The sequence below is a fragment of the Ixodes scapularis genome, unplaced genomic scaffold, assembly GCF_016920785.2.
Source record: "Ixodes scapularis isolate PalLabHiFi unplaced genomic scaffold, ASM1692078v2 PGA_scaffold1__304_contigs__length_218370807, whole genome shotgun sequence".
NCBI lineage: Eukaryota > Metazoa > Arthropoda > Arachnida > Ixodida > Ixodidae > Ixodes > Ixodes scapularis.
The window spans coordinates 86,012,014-86,037,912 of record NW_024609846.1 but is presented as its reverse complement, the minus strand read 5'-3'; the positions used below and the strand labels follow the sequence as shown (position 1 = coordinate 86,037,912).

Sequence of the window (25,899 nt, the reverse complement as noted above, 5' to 3'; positions counted from 1 at the left end):
GGAAGAAGCCGCACAGTCATCACCATCATCATCAACATTACCATAACGTGGCTTCAGTAGACCTATTGCTATATTATACAAGCATCAAGTAGAATGCAGGGATTGGCGTTCCACGCGCCGCACGTGCTGGCCTCAACAGTAGTAACGTTTCTAAAGCAAATACCTAAAACAAAGGGCATATAGCACGTGCGTTCGTGAACGCTTTATTTTGGTTATTTACTTCGAATCTTTTATACGGGAAGGCTTGCGCGTGTGGAACATGGAGCACATATCCCTGCATTCTTCTTGATGCTTGGGTAATATAGACGATTGCAAGCTGGGCGACTGGCCGCCGCCATGTCTCTGTTCGAGCAGGCACGCCCGTGCGATTACGAGCTTGCCAAAGCTACGTTCACCCGCGCGTTGCACGCGCTTGCACGCATGGGGCACCACTTGTGGCGCCATGCTTGCAATTGTCTATAGAAAATGGTCTATTTTGTTGGTTTCGGTTTCAGCCGGTTCGCCGCTGAGTTGGTGTGTTAAGTCTCTTTCGCTTAGTTTCGTAATATAAATGTATCCCTCGTGGTACAGAATTAATCACACAGGAGTAATGAACAACCATGAGAACAATGAGGTAGTTACAAGCTTAAATGCGAAACGTTCTTGCCTTTATCTGACCATGTTTATTTATTTATTTATTTGAAAATACTGCCAATCCCTTGGGGATGATGCTGGCAAAGGATTACGGACGTCTACGGCCGTATTGGAAGTGCTCGCTGATACTAGTTTCCATAAAAATAAACTAATGAGGAGACTAATGCTTGGAGACACGGTAATAAAGCCGGTCGACGACACCAACGTTTTGTGAAAATTGCCGACCGGAAAGTTCGTGTAATGCAAAAAAAAAAAAAAAAGAAAGTGATCGTGCTTTATTGTTTTTTTTAAATAAATTAAATACTCGAGATATGTTTTGATGGCCCATCCTAAGCCGAGTAGGAATTTTTTTCAACTATCTGCCCTGCCAAACTATTCATTAGCAGCATTTCACAATGATGACTACAGAAAGCTATTTGTTATACGGATATTTCCTCGTGACGTATTGAGGATTGGATATGAAGGACAAACCCGTCAACTGAAGTCTGATGTCTGTCTTCCGTATAATTTGCGAAATAAAATGACTGGCGCAAGAGAACTGACCTACAGCAAGCTTAGCTCAAGCCAAATTCCAGGCACCACTTCATGGATTTGTGTAAAGAAATCTTCATTTCTTTGAACAGATGCGAGTTCTACTTTCAGCGGTGTCGAGAGTAAATCTTGCATCGTCAGCGCTGCACTCGAGTGATTTCCATGCAGACGGCTTCTTTTCGGCGTCACATATTGCATGCTTCAAGCGCCATTGTCAGGCACTCACAGGCTTTCTTTGGCACGGTTTGCACCCGTGGAGCGAACCCTCTGTGTCCAAGTAAATTAATTGAATTGGATATCTTAAGGCTCTCTAATGACTGCAGACATAACACCGAACACAATGCATAGTCTCCTTAAATTCATAAATGAACAGATCAAGTGATTGTTTATACCGCAAAATGATTCCCCCCTATAATCAAAAGCAACTCTTTTGGATTTGTTATGAAGGCAGAGCATTAATGCTTTCAAGAATTACAGGTAGTGATTTACTTGAGTTAACTATATTTGCCTTCTTTGAGATAATAAATCTGTGATTGTAAATATACATTGCGCTTCTTAATGCGCCACTAAAACCTAGCCACTATCACTCAAGCAAATTGCAGCTGTCATAAATAATTGGCCTCTAAAACCCCGTCTGTATTTGAGACATCTACATACTCAATGTGCGCCAGTGCTAGCGCTGATCCCTTTCCTCACACGTATCCGGTACGCCGACGGTGGAAATAGCCATAATCTCTTATCAAATTCAGTTCAGAAGTTGTGCACATAATGATGGCATGCAGTTAGGTAGTAAAAATAAGTATGAGACAAAACGTCGCAAAGCAAGACAAAAAATTGCCGTAAAACGCGACGAAAGGAACGAATACAACGTCTTCGCCAATACGCGGAGGGGAGAGAGGAGCGACTATTTGAAGTCACCTTGTGGCGGCCACATCACGCGATTCCAAGATGGCAGCGCCCATGCCACGGAGGGTGGCAAGATCTTACGCAAATTAAATTTTCTCGCTAGATTTAGAGGGAAAATAGACGTCACGTGACCTACACGTAGATTCAGTACCCGCTACCCCGCCATTCCCTATACTCTGTAAACACAAGCCGACCCGACGGAAAAAGTCCCTGAATCAACGAGTCAGTGGGGTGGAGAGGATTGGAGAGACCTGGAGGCACAGCTCGAGAAGGAACGCCTGGAGGTTACTGCCGTTTGTGACGCGAGAACGTTACAAAGAACCCAACACAATCGCGAGAAATTCGCCATGATAATGAAATTAAATGGAAACGTGCAAGCGAGCTCAAAAATAACTTACGGAAATAATCGCTCAAGAGGACAAAGAGGACAAAAAAACAAACGAAAATATTTAGTCACAGCTAGACGAGTGGCGCGCGACCGAACAGGACCAGACTTATTTTTTCGGTCGCGCACCGGTCATCTAGCGATGCTTGGAGATTTGTTTGCCCTCCGCACTCCTTGTTGCCCTTATTCAGGGATCATTTTCGTCAATTTGCCATACAATTTTAAGACTATCGGTATCATTAGCGGCAGATAGAGTCCGTTGGTGTTGCGTGTCATTACCCATGAGCAAGAGGCGCGGTGTCGATTGCACTTCTGACTTGTCACGGCAATGCGATTGGCGCTTGTCTCATGGTGGCGTGCTCCACCGACGCACGCACGGTCGCCACCGTGTTTGGGTTGGGTGGCGTAATTTCTGGAATGCGTAGGCAATATCGCCACTCTGGCCCTGGACCTAGGACTTTTTTTAATTTTTAAGTGGGTTTTCTTCTCCTCGCCTTCTCCTTTCCACCAGAAGGCAAGGCCGGCTCCATTTCCCGCGTCCGAATCGCCGCCAGCGCGCCTTGAAGCGTCTCACAAAGAGTGCTCGACGGTAGCACGCGGCATCGCCAAGACGGACGCGTCTGCCACATTGAGGAGACTCACGTGAAGCTGGTGGGGATAGTGGCCACGAGGGCGCCGGACATGGGTCCGCCGGGGCCAAGTAGAGAATACGAAGAGGACGGCACTGGAAGAGCTCGGTCAGCGGGCTCGCGGATGATCGGCGACGGCACGGTAAAGGACAAGGCGCTGCCTCCAGATTGTCCAACTGTGGTACAGTAGATCCTTCGTACCATGCGTTGTATGGTCTTCTTCTAGGCGGTCGAGGCGGGGCCTGATCGGGCGGTGGTCAAAGTGGACACCCCCCCAAGCTTCAGTGTGTTTTCCGCTTGGGTAGGGTCTCGGATTCACTAACGTTGACACCGTGCAAAGGCCTCGTCCTTATCTGGTACTGGCATAGGTCGACGTGGGCCGAAAGCTACAATCCACTTGTCGAAGCGGATTGCTGAGACGTTAATACATACAGATATATATATATATATATTTTTTTTTTTTGTTGTTGTCATCTGTTGTCTACAGGTCTGATGTTGGGGATCTGTAGGTGGCTGGAAAATGGCCGTATATAGCCCGGCGAAGCAGCTATCTGAAGCCAAACGGGGCTAGCTCAATATAGTACGGTGCAAACTAGGCCGAGAAGCTCACGCGGTTTCTTTTTGTGCCTCAAATCTGCCAGGGGCTGCAGGTTTCCTAGGTCTAAAGCCGTCTTCAGCGCTGGAAGCGGCAGTTGGCAGGGGTGGTTGCGTCCGCTCCTCGCTGAGTTAGGTCTAAGGGATGTCGCTCCGCAAGGTGCTCACCGGATGCGAAGAAACGGCAAAAATTCCTCGAAGAAGACACTTATTGTCGAAGAAAGTAGGGTGGGCTCTGTAGGTCCTCCGTAGTCAATGCGAAGTCCGCGGAAATATCCGTGTTTCGCCCATAAACCCCGTACTGGACGGATCTCGTGAGAAACACCTGCGCTCCAATCGCCGGCTAGGATCGAACTTTACACGTCATTATGAACGGAGGTTCCAGTACTCTTTGTACGTCCATTTTTGAAATCATTCGACGAAAACGCGAAAATTGGTTGATGAGCAGCTGAAAGATCCGTTGGCATTCCCAAAACGGTTTAAATGTGTTCAGCCTCCGATCAAAACTACCGTCAAGACAACAACTGCAACACCACATTTAAATATTGTCTATATTTTATTGCGTTTTTTTATTTTTTTTATTTTACCTTTTGATCAATATATGGGTGGGTTTTCGTAAATAATACACGTTATACACTGACATCCACGAGCAATATTAAAGCTGTTATTTGAAAGACTATGGTTAATTTGTCAGCTTGATGTTTCTGTTATTATGTCATCTAGTGTACGCCAAACCTGGTAAACACATGGTAGAAACAGCAGGCATGTTGCTCTAAATTTGTTTTTTTTTTAATGTATGAAAATATATTGAACGCCATGTATATACCAGGTGTTATCAGAAAGTTCCAGGAAAGATTTTGTAACGTAAAAAGAGAGGGCTGCACAGTGATGCGCGCTTAACGGCCGAAAAAGAGGCCCTTCGTGTCCCGTCACCCCAAAGGGCGTCGCTCAGTGAACATTCCGAGCTGCGCTCGACGACGTTTGTTACCACACGCACGGGCACAATGGCGATTTCACCATAGACTGCAAACCAGAGCGAGAACGAACATCAGTTTGACGTCAAACTAGGCAAATGTGAAAACTTTGAAATGAGTCAGCAGGCTTGTGTCAAAAACCAGTAAATTTTGCGAGGTGTTTTAAGTGGCACTCGATCTTAAGAAACGGCGAAACATCGCTCGAAGTCTGAGAGTGGTAAGGCGACCTTACCCGCCTCTCCTTGACTTCAGTGACGTTCTACCATTCCTGAGGTGCGAATGCCACTGAAAACCATCTCGCACTCCTTACTAATATTTGACATAAGCCATTTGTCATTCCAGAGGTCTCTGTTTTATATCTGCCGTGTTTGACGTAAAATTTATGTTGGCTCTTGCTTTGGTTTCCAGTCTATGGAACGATTCCCATTATGCTCGTGCACGTGGTAAAACAAGCTCGTGTAGCGCAGTTCTAAATCTTCATAGAGCCACGCCCTTTGGCATAATGATGCAGGAAAGTCCCTGCCTTCCACTGCTACGCGCGCATCACCGCGCTGCCCTCTCTTTTTACGCTACAAGATTAGTCCCGGAATTTTTCTTTTATCACACCTCGTAAAAAGTATTCAGCAAAAACCCAACATTTATTTGAACTCACCTGAAAACGGGTCCGTAGATTTTGCAGTATTCCTTACATTTTCGATACAAAGAATTGTTGCTTCTCAGAGACAAGTTACCCCATAGCGGAAGGCTTGAAGGACCAGGGGGATGCTTCGATTTGTGGAGCCGTGTACCACCAATGAACCAGTAAATAAGCAACGCCACCACCATGGTCCCAGCAGTGTGAAGCCATGAAGTGTACTCTGGGATCTAAGGGCCGAAAATTCAAAAGAGAACATGAGACAACTATAAGTTATTCAGTCGAAGACAAGTTCTGAAGACTTCCGCGGTAAGTTGCATTGAATGATATTTCCGCAGGCAATTTGTATAAACCGCAATCAATTCAATCCATGTGATAAGCAGCATACTAGGCATTTGAAGGTACTACCGTATCATGTTAATTTGCATTTTATTCCTTTATTTCTTACTGTAGCTAACGGCCTTTTAGAAATCGGTTGATATGTCCACCATTTTCACACACTCTGGCTTGAGCCAAATGCGATTGGTGCGTCGTGCCCACTTCTGAACATTTTCTTTCAGCTCATCAGTAGCCGCCAAATGTCGTACTCGCGAGAATTCGTTTATAGCCCCAGACAGGTTAGAAGCTCTGGGGGACAGATCAAGCCCCAATGCGCGTCCAACCCAACCATGCTTCGGCCAATCACTGCCTCACGCGAACGCACGCGACGTTGTGATTGACCAATCCAGATGCCCGGCCTGGGACCAGCAGGGCATTTGAACGTGTATGTATATGGCCCAGCCTGGCCCGTGGTTATCACTTAAATTAAGTAAAGAAAAAAAAAAAAAAACCTCTGCGGGAACGTTATTCTGTGGTAAGTAATGAGCTCGAAGTTGCTGTCTAGATCTTTCGCGATGCACGTCTTAAAAGTGGTTTTGGCACAGACGGGAAAGATGGTCACACTGGTGGCGCAAGCGCTTTCATCTCAAGGAGGACTATGTGAAGAAGGTGGACATTTCTACCGATCTCTAAGTGGCCGCCATTAGCCACAGAAATAAAGTGCAATTCAAGATGGTACTTATCGTAAGTTCCATGAAAACAGTAAGGCTCTTGCACTCCAGGCACTGTTTTCACAGCGAATATAAGAAACGAAGAGATTAAGGCGGGTTAACACACACTTGATGTATCTTAAAATATCTTATGGCGTGATAACACACTGACGCCACCTTTGGGTAGGCGCAGAGAACTTCACAGTCCAGTACATTTCCTGTTTCTCGCGCATCATTTTTTTTTTTCAGAACTTGAAAAACACTTGTCAACTTTATAGACGACTATTCCTTGTAGGCGGTACGTACATTTGATCTCGCAAACACCGCAAAGTCTTCGCTACAGTGAAATGTAGTTCCAGGATCACCACATAGATGGCGCCAGCATGCCAGCGTGTTATATTGTCGTAAGAAATTTTCAGATGTTTTAAGGCACACGATCCTAAAGAGTGAAAAGTGTGTGAAGGGGCCTTTTGTTACTTTGAAAGCAATTGAGGAGAAGCACTCGCTTTCAGTTAGAAACTACGTTTAGCTTATGGACACAAGAGTTTATCTATGTTCCCTGGAACAGACTTTGACACGTTACTAAAAGAAAAAGTAAGAAATTCTATTTACAATTACCCAATACTAAATCGTAACCAATTTCCCTTAAAATTACGCTTCCATAAACGTAAGTGACCGTTACTTAAAAGGTAGTCTGTTACTTTCCCGCTGTTGCTTTATCTTTACGTCCTAGGGCAAACAAAAAATAGAATGTCGATATGCAATCAAAAACTCATGTAGCACGTGTTGGCCGTACCCACGGTGGCCGTACCACAGCTCCGTGTTATTTAGCTAGATGTCAGGTGAGGCAAAGGCAGCGCAGCGTCCTTTCTCTGCAACAGCCAACGACAGTCGAGTAGGGAATCTACTATTTAACATTGTCCGCAAAGAAATTTAAAAAGCTGACGTCAGCTATTATTTTGTTTTCTTTAACATTAATAATAATAAAAAGAAAACCGCATCTCCACGTGGTGAATGATGTTGATTGGGGCGAAACGCTGGTGGTGCTTGTCTGCGTAAACGCTGAGCCGCAGCATGCCGAACCTTTTGTTCGTTTTCATCCATGTCACGCTGCGGTCAAATGCTCAAATGTGTATATAACCACGTTCCATACCACACATTCTATTTTTGACATGAATGAAAATAAACGAAAGGCTCGACATGCTGCGGCTCACCGTCTACGCAGACAAGCACCACCAGAGCTTCGCCCCAATCAACATCATTCACCACGTGGAGATGCGGTTTTTTGTGTTTTTTTGCCTTACACGAGCACCCGACGCAACACATCGGACGGACATACGGACAACGCTAGCCCCTTTCGCCCCTAATAATGTTGGTGTTAATTGTGTGTTCAAAAGCAGCCAGCGACCTTTTTGTTGAGACACGAGGAAAACACTGAGACGAAGACTATAAACAAGGAAGGGAAATCAACAGGTAAAAAGGCCTAAAAAGCGACACACGAAGGCAATAACACAAAATAAGCGAAGACAAACATTAGTGCAGATAAATACACGTCCAGTCCGTCCACAAGAGTACATTTGAATTTGAGAATGTAGACACTGCCAGACCCCGGGTTTTCTAAGTGCAGGTAGCAAAGTAAATCCGGTAAACTTATCCTTAAAAAAAAAAAAAAAAACAGTTTTCACTTGGTGTTTGATACTCAAGATTTTTTTTGTTTTGTTCGTGAATGAAAACAGAAATTCACGGGTTTACAACCATTCCCTTAGCTAAAAAAGTAAAGATTTTACTTTACAATTACCTTGAAACATATGCAAATATCTTAAGAAATTACCGATAAATGTAGCGGATTACAAGAATTTCGCTATTTGGAACGGATTATCTATACTTCGTCTCATCCTACGATGGACTAAAGGTGAAAGCCACGGGCCGCCAGGTTCAATCACGTTTCACGCTAAACTATGACATGCCTAACGTTGATTAAGATTGGACGAAAATGCTCCGAATCCAAAAACGCTGCGTCATTTCTGTAGTTTCGACACTGCAAAGAGCCAGTACGTCGTGGCTTTCTTTGCAATGTAAAATTGTTGAGTCACTCATTGCTCCCTCCGAACCACTGTCCGCCCGTTCCCATCAGTGATCGCAGACGCGGGCACCGATACGTGCATCGAAGCGAAATACCACACAATGTCTAAGTTGCTCGTGATTGGATCTGGCGGTTCGTAGCTTCTGCCTTTAGTCCATCGTAGGGTGAGACGAAGTATACAAGTCTTGTCTGGATGCAGGACATGTGAAAAGCGGTTAGGGGAAGGAAAGGGGCGAAACGTTACCGTTTGTGAAAACTAGATTATCCGTGCATAAATGCCAGTCCGTTGAGTTCGGAGCACGAGTAGTTTTAATTCTCGTTTTGATAACGTTAAAAATATTTGAAGTAGTTGTTTGATCCACATTTTCCGCAATTTGATTGTATGGGCCATTAATATTTTCTGATAAACCACCCCGGTAATAAGCTACGCATAAAAAAGCGTTGTTTATGTTCAAATATCAGTGTGACATCTTTTCGTGCACCTCTATATTTTTTTATATAATTAATACATTTTTTTCTAAAAGCAAGTAACGCCTCTCATTTCTTTGTACTCAATATTTAATTTTTAATTGAAAAATTTAGCTTATTCTAAGCTTCTCGAGAAATTAAGGGCGTTAAAAAACAGAAGCAAAGGTTTTTTTTTTTTTTTAACAGCCTGGATGGAAAAAGGATTTCATAAAATAAACTTACAACAACAAAATGCTTTTTAGATTTATATTTACTGCACGAAACGAATGTGAAGTTGTCGCCCGCGGAAAAGAGGCAGCTAGCAGTCAGGTGACTGCTCACTGGTCAGGTGGTGCTTGCGCTCTATCGGGAGCTTCCTATGGGCTCTAAAGTTTACTTTGGAATCTTCTCTTTTTGTTGCACGTTTTTTTTTTTTTTTTACAAAATATTTTGATGTTTAATAAACAACACGTATCAGAAAATTCACTAAATGACAGAAAGAATAAAACATGGGCTGCGTTTACGTGGATGCGACCGTAGCGCATCGAATCGAGTTAGCGCACTGCACTGTATCCACTTTAACCCCTGCGTTTACATGGATTCGAATCGTCCGGTGGCGACACCTCACGTCGAATAATTAGCACCCCACGCGACCTGTCGAAAAAAAAAAGGGGGGGGGGGGGGGGTTAGTGGAGTCCATCGGCGACGACACGGTCCGGACGGTGGCACAAGGCGTAGGGGGGAGTTTGAAGGTCATCTTAGCCTTTCGCCCCTTCCTCCTTCCCCCGTCCTGCCGACACTCGATTCGATTCACTAGAGTTTACATGGAGGTCTCGACTCGGTTTGAGAATCTCGAACCAACTTCTTCAAACGGATCGGATCAGACTCGATTCCATGCGTTTGGCAAGCGAATCGAAGCGTTCACATGGGACGATTCGATACGCTAACTGGATTCGATTCGCTACTCGTATCCGTGTAAACATAGCCATAAGCCTACGTTTACATGGATGCGACAGCAGCGCATCAGATCCAGTAAGCGAATCGGACCCACTTCAACCACTGCGTTTACATGGATTCAGATTAACCAGTAGCGGCACCTCGTATCGAATGATCACAACGCAAACCTCGTAACCTTTCGATTGCTTCTGAGGTTTCCAGTTTGCCTAACGTGGCGGAAGTTGCAATGGAGCTCGCAGCGGCACTTAGGAGCAGCGAAAATGGCTGACAGAGCAGCGGTGCTGGCGCTCTGTTTGGTGTTTCAGCAACTTTATTTTGTTTCGCTCTGTCGGAATATCATCATCATCGCCACCGCCGTCATCATCATCGCCACAGCCGCCGGGTGACCCTGGACTCTGCCCGCCGCTTCCGCGCGCGGACCCCCTCTCCACCAGATCGCGACCGGACACGGCACGACTCACACGTACCTGTATTGATATGCTAATATAAACCTACGCAGTTCAATCAATCTTATCTCGACCACGACATGGTGGCAGCGGTGCTAGCGTAGCAATTCAGCGGCTACAATTCCCCACTCATCCAAAGTGATGCCATGGCCCAGTCCGAGCAGCAACCAGAAGCAACGGCTCCAACGCCAGCCTTCAACCCCTTTGTCGTCGCTCTTCCAGAGAAGCTAGACTTCCGCCGTCCAGACGACTGGCAGCCCTGGATCACGCGATGGGATCGCTACCGAGTCATCTCGGGACTCAGCAAGCAAGACAGCGCTGCTCAGGTAAATACTCTCCTGTACGCCATGGGACGCGAAGCGGAGGACGTTCTAGCCTCTCTCAAGCTCAGTGACGAACAAAAGCTCGACTACGACTGCGTGAAGAATGCCTTTGAAAAGAATTTTCTTCCACGGCGAAACATCATATACGAACGCGCTACGTTCAACCGCCGAAAGCAAGAAAGTCACGAGATAGTCGAAAGCTTCGTTACCGACCTCTTCAAGCTGCCAGAGAGATGCCAATATGGCGCCTTGAAAGACGAGCTCAGCCGGGACCGACTCGTGGTAGGCCTCCTCGATACGGCTCTCAGCGAGAAGCTACAACTCGACTCCGCGCTCACCCTCGAGACCGCGGTGGCTGCCGCGCGAAACTCCGAAGCGGTGAAGCAACAACACAAAGAAATGCGAGGTACGCAAGTTCAACACGGCGCCGCCGTCGACGAACTGAGCTCTCCGCACGCAGAAAAAAAAAAAAAACTGGAGCAAGAAAACAACGCTGACGGCTCGTCTAAAAAAAGGCAACGAAGGTGTCCGCCAGCCATGCAGATGGTGTGGTAGTGCTTCGGTTCACACCAATACGATCTGTCCGGCATCCGGTCAATTATGCAGGTCGTGTGGAAAACAAGGCCACTACGCTTCTGTTTGCCTGTCTTCGAACCATCAAGAGAGACCAGGTACTGCCACAGCAGAAGTGGAAGAGGTATACCTCGGCGAACTTAAAGATACTTCAGCTCATGACGCTTGGAGAATCACCCCGTCAGTGAACGGCATCTCGATCACATTCAAGGTCGATACGGGCGCCGACGTCACTGCCATCGCGCCGCGCGACTACAATCGCGAAGTGATGGGCCCTCTGCGAAAGCCAGAAAGAGCACTTCTCGGTCCTGGTCATCAGAAGCTTTCGACCGCTGGACACTTCCAAGCTTCTATGGAATGGGGCGGTCAACAAGTTCAAGAGGATGTTCTCGTAGTTGAAGGTCTACAGGAAGCTCTCCTCGGAAGGCCCGCCATCCGATCTCTCAGAGTTCTCCCACAGCTCCTCAACGTCAGTGGTGAGACAAGCCGCGCAGAGGACGTCTCCGAACTACTTGCCAAGTACCCTCAGCTGACTTCAGGGCTTGGACAGATGAACGCCGAGTACAAGGTGGTTCTTCGACCAGACGCGAAGCCCTTTGCTCTTACGTTCCCAAGAATGGTGCCACTGGCGATGCTACCACCTGTAAAGAATGAGCTTTCCAAGATGCTAAAGCTCCAAGTTATAGAGCGTGTCACCGAGGCCACACAGTGGTGCGCTCCGATGGTCGTCGCAGAAAAAGCAAATGGCGAACTGCGCATTTGCGTTGACTACACCGAGCTCAACAAATACCTCGTCCGAGAGCGGGTAATCATGCACACCGTAGACGAATGTCTGGCGAAGCTCTCCGGTGGCACAGTCTTCAGCAGACTCGACGCTCGAGCTGGATACTGGCAAGCACCTCGGGCAGAGGAATCACAGAAATACACGACATTTCTGACGCCGTTCGGACGCTTCAAGTTTCTTCGCCTTCCCTTCGGAATCTCGACCGCACCAGAGTTTTTTCAGCGCGAAATGCTAAGAGCCCTTGAGGGAGTGGAAGGCCAAGCTTGCCTGCAAGACGATATAATCGTCTAGGGGAAAACACGGGCTGAGCACAACGCGAACCTAGTTAAAGTCTTCAAACGACTCAGCAAAGCCGGCATAACACTCAACAGCGACAAGTGCGCCTTCCTACAGCAGACGGTCAAGTTCCTAGGCCACATCGTTTCCGGCGAAGGTGTGAAGCCTGATCCTGAAAAAGTCGAGGCGATCACACAGATCACACCACCATCAGATGTGGAAGAACTGAGATCGTTCTTGGGGATGGCAAACCACCTTGCCAAGTTTTGCCACACCCGGCACACACAACGAAGCCAATGCGGGATCTCCTCTGCGCCGACGCTGCGTGGCTCTGGGGACCCGGCCAGCAGCGAAGCTTTGAAGCAGTGAAAAAAGCTCTAGCCAAAGCGCCAGTTCTGACGCCCTACAATCCGAAGGAGCCTCTGATCGTCTCAGCGGACGCATCATCTTACGGAATTGCTGCGGTCTTGCTACAAGAGGCCGACGGCAAGCGGCTGCCCATTGCCTATGCATCGCGCTCTCTCACTGAGACGGATCAAAGCTACGCTCAAATCGAGAAAGAAGCGCTCGCGATCACATGGGCGTGTGATCACTTCCGCATGTACATCTTAGGACAGCAGTTTCACATTGAGACAGACCACAAACCGTTGGTTCCCCTAATGACAACAAAGCGACTCGACGAGCTGAGCCCGCGACTCCAGCGATTCCGAATGCGCCTGTTCCAGTACGACTACACCATAGGTCACGTTCCGGGAAAAGCGATGTACAAAGCCGACGTGCTCTCACGCAAGCCGTTACCCGACACAGCCTCTCGTACAAGGGAACTCAACACCAGAGAGTACGAGCTCCTCACGCTGGAACAGCTTCCAGCCTCTCAAGAAATGCTCGACCGCATCAAAAACGACCTACAGACAGACCCGGTAACGAAGAGGGTAATCGAGTACACCCTCCGGACATGGCCGGATAAAATTACGCTGCCTCAAGGAGTCCGCCAGTTCTACGAAGTCGCCGGAGAACTAGACGTACTAGACGGACTGTTGTTCAAGGGCAATCGGCTCGTCATACCGGAAGCCCTACGCTTCGAAATCCTGGAGAAGTTTCACACAGGTCACCAGGGTGTGTCCAAATGCCGCGCCAGAGCACGAGAATCAGTCTGGTGGCCAGGCATTGGGCTCCACAACGACAGCTTCGTCGGAAAATGCCCTGTTTGTCAAAAACACTGGAAACCAGGTCAACCTCCGTTTTTGGCGACTCCACTGCCAAACTACCCGTGGGAAGTCGTCGGCATGGACCTTTTTGTCCACGGAGGCAGTAACTACTTGATTGCTGTCGATTACTATTCAAGGTTCTTCGAGCTGGAACCTCTGAGGCGGACGACGACCAAGGACATCATCGCCGTCCTCGACCCAATGTTCGCACGGTATGGAGCGCCGAAAATTCTCCGAACAGACAACGGACCGCAATTCGCCTCACGCGAATTCGCAGTGTTTCTGAAGGAATGGGGAGTGACCCAATCAACGTCGAGCCCGTACTATCCGCAGAGCAACGGGGAGGCCGAGAGGACAGTCCAAACGGCTAAGCAACTCCTTGGGAAGTCGACAGACATCCACAAGGCACTGTTGGCCCAGCGTGCAACCCCGGGAATCGAAGGTTACGCGCCAGCGGAGTTATTCATGGGACGAAGACTGCGCACAAACGTGCCAGTAAAACCAGAATCTCTCCAACCTCGATGGGACACCGCTGACTTTTGCTTCAGAAACGCGTTATACAAGGAAAAGATGCGCCAGCACTATGATGAGCTCCGCAGAAAACGTGAGCTCGACACCCTTTTACTCGGAACTGCGGTCAGAATTCTGACGGGAGCAGCGTCTTAAGGGGTGTCCAAACAGGACACTACAAAACGCACGACTCCGACAAATCGTGAAAATTGAAGCGGGCTTGAAGCGGGCTTGTCCGCTTCAATTTTCACGATTTGTCGGAGTCGTGCGTTTTGTAGTGTCCTGTTTGGACACCCCTTTACGGCCACATTCTAGGGCCAGCGCCTCAACCCCGTTCCTACGTGGTGCAGACGACGACCGGCACTACACGGCGAACAAGAGGACACCTGCAACCGGCCGTGGCATTTACCGTGACAAGGAGTGGACGTATAGGTCGTCCACCTAACCGCTTTGGGAAAGTGTGAGTGTTGTTCTTCCAAAGTGGGGGAGGTGTCGGGATATCATCATCATCGCCACAGCCGCCGGGTGACCCTGGACTCTGCCCGCCGCTTCCGCGCGCAGACCCTCTCTCCACCAGATCGCGACCAGACACGGCACGACTCACACGTACCCGTATTGCTATGTTAAAATAAACCTACGCAGTTCAATCAATATTATCTCGACCACGACACGCTCGTTGTCGCGTGGACAAACCTTCATAATGCTGTCTTCATTGCCACCTTTCTTCAACGTCAGCATTGCGGCCAACGCATACGTAGCGGCTTATGAGACTCTTCCAATGGGTTCTCAGCTGTATCCAGTCCCACTGAAATCCCAGCGACCGCAGCTCCTCCAACCTCTGGAAGTTGACTTGTTCGCGCTGCCGGCGCGAGTCCAGTAATGAACTAGTATTCATTTCACTTATTAGTGCAAGGAATGTCTCCGCCTCCTTGTAACTGGAAACCACACGGGGAACTTCACCGTCAGCTCAGTTTGCTGCCGCCATGTTGGTCGTTCAGGTCGTCCGCATTCGCAACCGGCATGTAACGCAACGTTCCCATGATCCACCGCTCGAGCACTCGATTCGATCCGCTAGCGTATACATTGTGGGATTTCCCCCTTTGGGGGGTTACCACTTAAGGCCGGTTCTCACATGCAGCGAAGCGCTGATGTAGCGCTCCTCACGTGTCGTCAGCTACTTATCGTCTGTCATGAGCAACAGTTTGGACGGTGCGATACAAAGCTGGTGAACGCTGCCGTCAACACGCGCTAAGCGCGAGGTTAGCGCTATGCTTGTAGCGCTCCGCTGCATGTGTGAACAGGCCTTTAGAAGCACAGAAAGGTTCCTTGGGTCCGGAAAAAGACGTGTTTATTGACTCGAATGCCGACACGCTTCGCTCTTAGACATGAAAAGTCTGGGCGCTGGCTCAATTGCCAGTATCACCCGGTCGGTTTCTCGCGCTGCCGCAATAGACAGATTCACGGGAAGTCGGAGGCCCGCAAAGAAAAACCGAGCTCCGTAAAGCCAGGGCCTCCGCCGACGAGAGCCCCTGGCACTACTTCGGGGCCAGCTTATGTAGCCTCGAAGAATGGACGCGCCCGGGGAGGCCGCTAGCAGTCGCGTCCATTATAACTCTCAAGGGTGTGCCGACGGCGCGTTCACCCAAAATGGGCTAGGGAGACCCGGCCCCTTCGGGGAATTCGGCCTCGTAGTTCCTTGTATCCGACGCGCTGCAGTCGCATCCATGTAAGCGTAAAGAATAAAACACAGACGAGTACGTTCTACCAACTCACAACAAAATTCATTCCACTGTGTGCGATCGTCCGTTCCCCCGCGCAGCCTTAGGGAAAAGGGGGGAAATAGGGGCAGTGGGCGGGATTCAGAAGAAGGAAGGACTGGTGGGAAGGACGGAGGGGTGCGTCGACCTGTTGGGGACGTGCCGCTCACGAAAGTCGTCTAGTCACTCCAGAAAACTGCAAGTGCAGAAAATTTATCTCTCTATCAGAGAAGGCTAGCGAGGGAGAAGAGACATTGACGCCGGGGTTTCATTTTTGCCAATGATTCGATTACTCCCCTCCCGTAACTCTGAGGATGGCGCCCGAGAACGCGCGTCCACGTGATTAGCGTAACGCGCCTGCGCAGCTCGCTTTTTAGAAGCCCTCCGGCCGCCTCCCCCCCCCCCCCCCCCCTTTCCGTGGTCCGCCGTTACCGCCGTCTTCCGTGTCACAACCCCCGTCGTCGTCTCGCCGTTTGGGATTATTGCCTTTCGGAGTTTCGTCCAGGCTACGGACACTACGTGTGCAGACTTATGCCGCAGTTGTGCAGACGTCGTCGAATGTCGCAGACACCAAAATGTGGTGAAGAGTGCGGTGCAGACGACACTTGCGCCCTGGCACGCGCCCTCCCCAACCCCGCCCGTCGTTGCGTAGAGGATCACGTGACATCTCGCGCCACGTGATAGCCGTGTTTGTGGCGGCCCGAGTCTAATGTTGCTGGATGGAGCCGAAGTTGCAGTTTCGATTTCTGTTCGTGTTTAAACTTAGATTTAAAAATATTTATCCCATTTTCCGCGAAGCAAATTACCTGGTGTCGTTTACTAGGGCTTTTTAATGCGAAATCGCTCATTACCTCGAAATCATCGGAATTCAGCGGAGTTGCCCTTTTTGACTTGTCATGAGAATGGTCCCATCTTTACAAACAACACTATACAGAACCAGACTCTCTCTTACTGAGAGGGGGCTCAGTAATCTTACAGCTACGTGTGCCTAAATTTATTGAGCATCCTTGCATATGACTGATTATGTGACAGATTTTTGTCTTTTACTTTTATAAGCTGCTTGCCCCCCCCCCCCCCCCCTCCATTTCTCCGTCTGACCCGCTCGACTACGCTGTGCTCCGATTTGACCTGCTGCAGCAAAAGGTTGCCGACCCCTGGTCTACTGCAATAAACCTCACCTATTACCCAGGCCATTGTGTGGACATGTGGCGTATCAAAGGCTGTTTTATTTCTGTTACTCCCCACTTGGTCGACAAACGATTACTGCGCCAACACTAATTTCAGCGCGGTTTTTTTTATCAAGTTTGCGGCTGTTCGACATAAAAGGAGAGAGCGAGGAATCACAAAGTTCATAAGGCAGTGTGTGTTCATCGTTGGGTGCGTGATAACGTCAAGGAATGAGAAAAGCACGATAAATGATTTTCAAATCATTTCATAAAACACTACTTATCGTCTTCTTTTTTTTTTCGTACTTATTATCAGGGACTTGGACCGAAAAATTTAATGTTTCCGTTACGGTTACGGTTGCGTTTCATGTTGATATCGGTTGCGTTTCGGTTTCTTGCAGTTTTAATTTTTACGGTTTCGGTTACCGGTTGCACGTTCCTAAAACCCGTTCTTTTCCGGTTTCTGCAGTAATCTGTTTATTGACATTCTAAATGGCAGTTTTATAATAAACGGTTGAAAGTAGACAGCCGACGGGATATTCACAAAAAAAAAAAAAAAAAACTCAAAAACGTTTTAGTACTTCTAATTGGTCAAAAGTTTCACACGTTTTTAGCTCCAACACTTTTTCACTACATCTATTTGCCTCATAAATTTTGATACCCAAGTACACATGTTACCCCCGCTACTCAGAAATCATCGCATTCTACATAATAAAAATAAAAGTAAACATCGCCACTTTGTTGTTCTGCCGCGTTTGTAAACATCTTTCAGGGAGTTCCTACTGGGTACTTAAAGAAATATTCGCACCTTCTCGTCGCTAAAGTTGGTTGCAACCTAATATATGCAGAAGGGGCTTCGCCCACACATAAGGAGAGAGCAGAACTATATCCCTTTCCTGGTAAAATACTGCTAAGTGGAAAAAAGTAATAAAATTGTGAGCAGGGCCAGTTGGTAAAAGTCAATGATAATATAAATGCAACAGCGCAAAATAAGGAACGCTAAGGAGGGGAACGAACGGCACAGAAAGCTGTAAAAAAGATGTCCTGTATTGTTCGTTCCTTTCCCTAATTTTCGTTGTTGTAAGCTGCTGCACCTACGCCATTTTTTATATTGCCAAACAAATGCATGTGGTTATAGAAGCGCACGTTTCTGGCTGTCCGATGTTGGGAAGCTAGAAAAATTGTGCATTTATATAGAGCTCTTTTTTGCTCCGGGGCTTGAAGGCAGAGGTTTTCCTACAGATATGTTGCAACAAGGGATGTTACAAACTTTCGTCGAACCGGATTTTGACGACAAACCTCAAGGTTCGACTGGTTCGACGAACCTCCGAACTTTAAACCGGGTTCTACAACGTTCGACGTTTTGGGCAGCGTGGTTACACAAGCATGTCTAGGTTTGAAAAAACGTTTTTTTTTTTTTTTTTTTTTTTTTTTTTTTTTTTACTGAATACGTTTTTTTTATTGTGTAAATATTTACGATCAATGGAACGTATTTCTAATAACCTAAAAGTTACTTACGTAATGTATTCTTGCTATATTACTTAACCACCCAAACAATTCTACTCTTACTAAGAGTAGAATGTTTGACCCTATCATTTGGTGGCCATCACCATCCAATCCAAAGTCAACTGGGCCAGCCCTTCGCACATGCGGATGACAGTTGGAGACTAGTCAAACTTTCTCTAACTTTGTCATGAAACTTCGAAAAAGTCGTGCTTGGTGGAACTCGAAGGTTTACTGGTTCGCGACATCCCTAGTCGCACGCACATACGGCATCAATGGAAACTCCACCGATATATTAAAGTCTTCGTTTTGGCTGGAAACTGGAAGACCGCATTACTATCCCTTTCTCAACTGATAGCCAAAATATTTTATAAAATAAGATATTTTCCTTGGCGTTATTGAATGTTTAAGTTACCCCGGCCGCGAGAGTTCCAGGAAGCGGTTCTTTACTGGCAATAATGAAAAATCCCTACTTTTCTCTGCCAGCGTACGTCACCGCCGAGCAGGCGGACGAACGACCCGGGCAGTCGCAACGTGGCTTTCCGGGCGCCAGCGATCGAGATTATTGTTTCACACCTTCAAGGTTGAAAAAGCCTTAGCAATTGGAAGCAATCTGCGCTCCGCGGTAGATTGTAGGAAAGGTGCCCGGAAAAGCTTATTTTACCTTTGTTTACATGGGACAAAAAACAAAACAAAAATGTGCACCCAGGCAGCAATGGAGGACAGCCACGTCGATGTACTTTTGCCCGATATGTGTTCCAAGGGAACTGGTGTCACGTGAAACATTCTCACTTATGCTCGGAATATTTTTGTGGAGCCGCGTGCTGCGACTTAAGTATCCTTCTGCAGCTGGAACAACTTCAATAGCCTCAAGCGGTGACTCAAGCCGTCTGTGACCACTACGACATCCGTCCAAAGAAAAGCGCTATTAGTATCGAGAAAAAAAATAGTGCACATTCCAGCGCTACTGCCGACATTTTGCGCAGTCATATTTGTTGTTCACAATCACTTCAGTGATTTTTTTTTTGTAAACATTATATCCGTATTGGCAGTGGCGTAGCCAGGATTTTATTTCGGGAGGGGTCGAATGGCATGAATTCCCCCCCCCCCCCCCCCTCCTACCCCAATGATGAAGCAGGGTGAGCTCGGTGGCACGGACACCCACAAAAAGTTTTGCAAGGCGTTGTTAAGATAAAACGGACAGAGCTGCAATGTCATTTTTTTAAAAACGGAGCAGGCCTCATTTACAAGAATACGGGCGTGGTGGCTCCCTGTTCTACTGTGGTCGTAGTTGCGGCCCACCAACTTAAAAAAAAAAGACACTATCTAAAAAAAATATTTTTTTAACTTGACCTTGAAAAAATGACATATTTACATTTACCAACTTCTAGAGATAGTTCCCAGAAAGTTTAATTAGTTTACACTGCGTAGTAAATTTAAAAAAAAAATTATTTTCTGTCCACCGACGCTAAAGAAAAGGCAGGGTTTGGAGCACTTTGAAAGCATTTTTCTTCATTCCACTTTTTGGTATAAATACCATTTTAGTCAATCTATCGTTTGATAACTGCAATACAAGGAAGGCTCGTTCTTCACTTTTATTGACTGAAATTTAATAAGGAAGGCGGCTATGGAATTTCTTTGTCACTTTACGGATTTTTTTGTATGAGAACTGTCGACATGTTGTCAAAGACACAAAATACCAAATCTTTACCAATTTTGAAGAAGACAAAAATTATAGAAATAAATGACTTTTTAAAAAAATCTTTTCATAGCCGCACCTTCTAAAAATTCTGCTACATATCTAGCGAATAAAAATCTTGAATATTGTGATAGTTTTCCGACGATAGGTTAACTAAGCAATGTAGGCGTGTTGCTGATAGGAGCTGCTCTAATTTCCTTCCCATCTAGCCGACGCCATTCAGCGCGCTCAAGCCTCAGCTTGAGCGCACTGAATGGCAAAAAAAGTTTTTCTCAAAATCGCGTTTGCTTCCGTGTTTTTTTTTTTTACTTTCTCCTATTTCGGCACGTAGGCCAGGGCAGACTTGCGCCTATTTCAAATACTCTACTCAAGATACTGTATTTCAAATACCTTTTGAAGTATCTTGGTATCTTGCCAATACTTTTGATCGAGAGTATTTAATACTCTATCTTAATTACATTTTCTGAGTATCTTGCACTCATTATCTCAAATACGTGTTTGACATTCTGATATTTTCCGAGTTTTTCAGTATGAAGTGGCGTGGGCGTGGCACGAGCAAACGCGAACATTCTTTCGAGCAACCAACTCTTGTTGCTGGCTCTAAGGTTTTCCCTTCGCCTTTCCAAAGGCTTCTTTTGTTTCCTAGAGTTTTCCCCCAAAAATCCTCAAGCGAAAAGGGTGGTTTTACGGAAGTAAAGATAGCCACACCGAGGGGCAACGCAGACTGGGAAGCGACCTACGACGACAATGCAGATTCGAGTGTCAAGAAAATAACAAACAAACAAAAAATACATAAAGTGGACACCAAAAAAAATGTTTTGCTTTTTGTATATTTGACTTCGCTACGGCGAAGCGTCAAGGTTTTCTTTCGTTTATTTCTTTTTGTCGTCAGTCCGTCACTTACTGTTCTCGCGAACAGTGTCCGTAAGCGAACATTGATAAGCAGAGAACAGGACAGGAAATAAACCAGGAGCCGGATGACCTCTCAAAATGCCAACAAAGCGTCCCCAAACGTTGAGTGCCTTTTTGAATGCAACCTACTTAAAAAAGGTGCGACCGCTGCCGTGGCTATTATGTGGGTTCTCTTTGTTATCCATTCACTCATTTCCGTATCCCAAGTTCGTTTATAGTGAACTCCCCATATAGGAAATCTGGATTGTGGTTAGACGACGCGTCTAAGGCACGCTGGAGGACTTGATATTCAGCGATGTTACTATTGGCGGGGCGTTCTGACCCGTTTGTTGCCCCCACACCTCGGGGTTTACCCAACACAAGGCCTGTGCACATTCTCACAGGCCTTGTGGGAATGTTCATGTTATCTCCTTTAATAGAGCGCGAGCACGACCGTGTAATGTAAAAATATTAAAAATAAACGAAGTGTCGGATATCTCCCGAAAGCAGTAGTAACAGGATGCCAGCTTGAGGGCTTTTGTGCTAAGCCGGGCACTGTGCATGTTGCATTGTTTATGCAGGCTGGACTGGTAACAAAAGAAACCCTCCTCTACCTTACCGGAGAACACGCACTCCAGCAGAACGCTGAGGCCGCGTTCGGTTATGTCAGCCGAGTGCTGAGCCATTGTATTCGTTGTCCCCATCCGCGTGGTTCTAAAGTTAACCGCTTGGGGCGCCACGGTTTGATCTTCTCCCCAATAGCTAAAGCGACCTCTTTCTTGTTGTCCCAGAAATGTTTTGCAACATGTATCAGTGATATTAGGCAATTGTAGTAGACCGCTTTTCTCCTTCGCTACGGTATCCGGAAAGAAAACACCGCAGCTGCGGCATGCGCGCCACCAGCCTTGTCTGCATAGTTCAAGGTCTTGTGACGGATTACGAAGCGCTATCCGGGTGTTTAGCGGGCTGCGGAAACGGTCTACTACAATTCCCCATTGCTACGTGCGTTGCCGAGCAAGCGCGAAACCAGATAACAAAAAACAAAAAAAAAAAGCGCTTGGCCGAATAATTACCGCTAAAGTCACTAGTGACTCTAGTTACCGCGCTTGGCTTTCACGCGGAGGCTCCGGGTTCGCTACCAGGGATTGAACTCCACTTTTATTTATTTTTTCAACTTGACATTCTCGTTGTTCGAGTACCTTGTCCTTTGATCACATTACGAATGTTCTACGCGCCAAACGTTCTACGCGGAATGTTCCAGAAACCCACGCGGGTACAAAAGGTGCTCCGCGTGGCTATTCGGAGTCAGTCCCGCCCCAGCACTCAATCCTGCGGTTTCGCCGACATCTACGCCTGCGACACTAGCCTTTCTCTATTGTTTTGGGCACAAGTTCGCCCTATTAAACGTTTAGTTTCTTCAGTTATTCGCCGCCTCATCATTTGTCATTCGTGACAATATCCCGCTCCTTATAGGCTCCTTGCACTGACGTCACATCGCACACTTTTGAACACCATATAAAAGGAAGAGGGGGAAGCTGCTTTTGTAAAAAGTTCGAGTGGCAGGTTAATCTTTTATAATCTTCTGGGAGGAGAATAGCGACGACTGTGCAAATCCGGGCGGCTCCTGATTAAAGGGGAGCTCCTTCTTCCCCTTTTCTCTGGAGGTCATCAGAAGAGACGTCATGTGCAAACCACGTATACACGAACTCATTTCTGTTACGTCACGGCGTCGCGGTGGTGGCGCGTCGGCCGCACTTCCGGTCTGGGGCTGTGGGCAGAAGTCCCCATGTGAGATGTGTATTTCTGCCTTGTTTTGAAAGGAACCAGATAGAAACCTGCCTTCTCGTCAAAACGCCGCGACTAGGGCTGCACCAAAAGAGTCGAGAAAGGTATGAAGGTCAGTTTTCATGAGCTCGGTTCGTCCGCGAACGTGCATATGTGCTGTGAAAAGGGAAAACCAAATGCCATCGGACCACGATCGCTTGGATGGGAAGCACTTAAGGTTAAATTCACGGATACTTTTGGTCATCAGATTTATTTGTTTTATTCCAACATGAACGCCAGAAAACCGTCAAGTTGTACGGGCCATCTGCGGACTACATTCAGTCCGTCTTCAAACGGCCGCCTGATCGTTTGAACTGTCGTCTGCTCTTTTAGACGGCATCAGCCCGTAGACCAAAAGTTGGCCCGATACTTACGATAAGAAGTAAGTGCAGGCCTCGAAATTCTTAAGTTAAAAGTTTGGTAAACGGTAGATAGAAGAGGATGTTGATAATTGTTACCAGTAACCATCACCGGCCTGTTATGCTTGATTCACTCGGTCCGATTCTGCTTGAGATTTTCAATATCGACGTCGACCATCTCAACTACGGTTCACGCTTTTGCAGCCCGAGCGACGTAGCGACTGAAAATTGCGAGCGAAATCTCATCATACGAATCAGGCTTTAGCGTCCATTCTGCGGCGTCCACGCGGAATGAATCGCCGCATGTCACATTATTCACGCGAAGTTTTGCGGTGTAACGAGCCTCGGTAATTTCGCTGTCGCCGCTCAAGTAGTCAGACATCGCCAGGAAGACGTAGAATCAACAATTCGAACGCGAAAAAGGACAGGGGGACTCACACCGACGCCGACAACATCGAATTTCAATGGTTTGTTTATGGGCGGCGGCGAGCTTCTTGCCCACACCCCGATCGCGCATGCGCGGTGCCGGTGGCGTCCGCTAGGGGCGCTCCGGTTTGTTTGTAAACATGAGCTGGTGTATAGTTCGTTTTATGTTGTTCAGTGCTAATAAACCATAGTGGTAAACCAGATTTACGCAGCTGTATAGTTGTCGTTGTTAGTGACGTCGATACAGATTACGCAATGCGGAAGTATCTTCAAAAGTAATTGAATTACATTTTTAAGTATTAGCATTCTACTCGAGATACTTTACAGTGAAAGTAACTTGAGTAGTATTTTAAATACTTCCCGAAGCAGGTATTTAGTAACTTAACTTAAATACTTTTTTCGAGTATTTTGTCCAACACTGAGCCAGGGTCATACTTTGCGGATTTAGAGATTATTATCAAGTTCAGATAGCACGAACGCCCCTGTCTCCCTCGCTGTTCGACGCTAAACGGCGGGCTCGAGCGTTCCCGATTGCCGGCCGCGCACCTCGCTGCCCGTCGGTGACGTCACGTCTCGATGGAGGGGAAAGCTGGGGAGAAGAATGTATTAGTTTGGGCAGCAAACAAAATTTCATTTTTTTTTTAATTAACTAGAGTAAATCCAGAGGAACGAGATAGCATTTCAGAATCAGGAAGCCATTCATATTCAGATGATGACTGTGGATTATGTAGCTCAAAATATCGGCGGAGCGTAGGACAACACTTCACGTTCTCAATTTTTGCTGATTACGTCCTCTTCCATTCCCTCGTCACCTTTTATTGCCTTGGTCGTATTTGCCCTCTCGGTGCTTATGAGGCGGCTGGACGAGAAAAGGGGGGGGGAAGGGGGGGGGGGGGGCTCACATGATTACCTTTCCTGTAGAAAACCAAGGTCATACGTCGGTGGTAGAGTTTCGAGCTACAAACCGACAACTACAAAAGGACGAACGACAGAGGAACAAACGAAATGAATAACACCTTTTGTTTTCCGCCAGATATGCATGATGATCAATTTACCTCGTTTCTCATACTGGCTACTGCAGGTCAGGAACATTGGTGGTTTTGAAAGAAACAAGTGGGGTGGACATCTCAGGATTCAATGTTATTAGTTAATACCCAGAAGGGCTCACTTGCTTAATACATGTAGAGATTTTAGGAATGTGGCAAATTTAGAAATAGAGACCTTTCAATATAAAGTCGACCACTGATTTGAACTAGGTAATCTTAATCTTAAATATAGTTTGAACGGAAATGTATTACGCACGATTCGCTGACACTAGATTTCTAAATGGCCATGATATTTCAAGATTTCTCCTCGAGGTCATTCCTAAGAAACACTAATATTTTGATTTTCGGTTAATACTGGTTAATATCGGTTACCGGGAAATAATTTAGGGTTACAGTTACGGTTACGGTTTTAAAAAATTTCATATGACGGTTTCTCGGATACTGTTAATGAAAAAATTTCGTTCCCTAAGGGCTTTCGCTTTCGTTTACGGTTACGGTTTGAGTCCCTGCTTGTTACTAGACGCCCGAAAACTGATTGCTACGCTTGCCGACTTAATAGTTTTAGTTGCGTGCTTATTTCGCCTTTTGTCGTGGAACGCCTCTGAGTGCCGCTGAAATTAACTTTAACTTAAAGCTTCCCTATCTTGGCAAAGTGGTGCCATTCATTGTTGTGAAAATGCTCGAGACACATACCGCGCGCCACACTTCTGGGAAGAACATGGCAGCTGAAACGTAGCTCAGTGCTGCGCTCTGCCGCCAACATCTTCCCAAGGGCAGCACGTTGCACGTGCCTTTTTCACCAACGCACCTTGCGCTTCTTTTAAGACATGAAGGTGTTTTACGGTAACTCGGCGACAGCCGGTCCAACGGACAGTAACGACAAGATTGTATCTGCAGCTAAAGCTTCGAAAATGGACACAATTTCTTCGGATAGATAGATACCTTTGCAGGCTTTATAAGCATACGCTGTCGACGGCGCTTTTTCATCTGGTTCGTGACAGCGCTCGGTCGCAGAATGAGCAACTGACCCGTAGGCAAGTAGGAAAAAATATATGTTCGAGGCAAATTCGTAGAAAAGACAGGGGTTATTATCTATGGATGCAATTGCATTTGTGGTAGCACAACGCGAAATTTAGCGGAAAAACTGAATTGGTGCATAGGTAGCAGGGTATCGGAACAAAACGAAAACCAAAAACAAAAAACGAAAAAAACGATATTTTTTGGCGGAACGGAAACGTACTCGAAACGTTATTTATTATTTCGTTCCGGAGTGAAACCGAAAAATTTTCTTATCGGTTTTCGGTTCA

The 25,899-nt window shown here is 46.9% G+C and overlaps 1 protein-coding gene across 2 annotated transcripts in view; it reads right to left on the bottom strand.

Moving 5' to 3' along the window:
* The window catches only part of LOC121832955 (cytochrome P450 2H2-like), a 74,765-nt gene that overhangs the window by 31,133 nt on the left and 17,733 nt on the right, over positions 1–25,899 (bottom strand). Inside the window, exons 1-2 of one of the 2 annotated variants that reach the window (XM_042290829.1) lie at positions 7,111–7,162; positions 5,305–5,516 (exon numbers count right to left, since the gene is read on the bottom strand). In XM_042290829.1, coding sequence (XP_042146763.1) covers positions 5,305–5,477 — 173 coding nt within the window. In that variant the 5' untranslated portion in view covers positions 5,478–5,516; positions 7,111–7,162. Of the gene's footprint in view, positions 1–5,304; positions 5,517–7,110; positions 7,163–25,899 lie in introns of those variants that run through there. The other variant, XM_042290828.1, reaches the window with a different exon arrangement.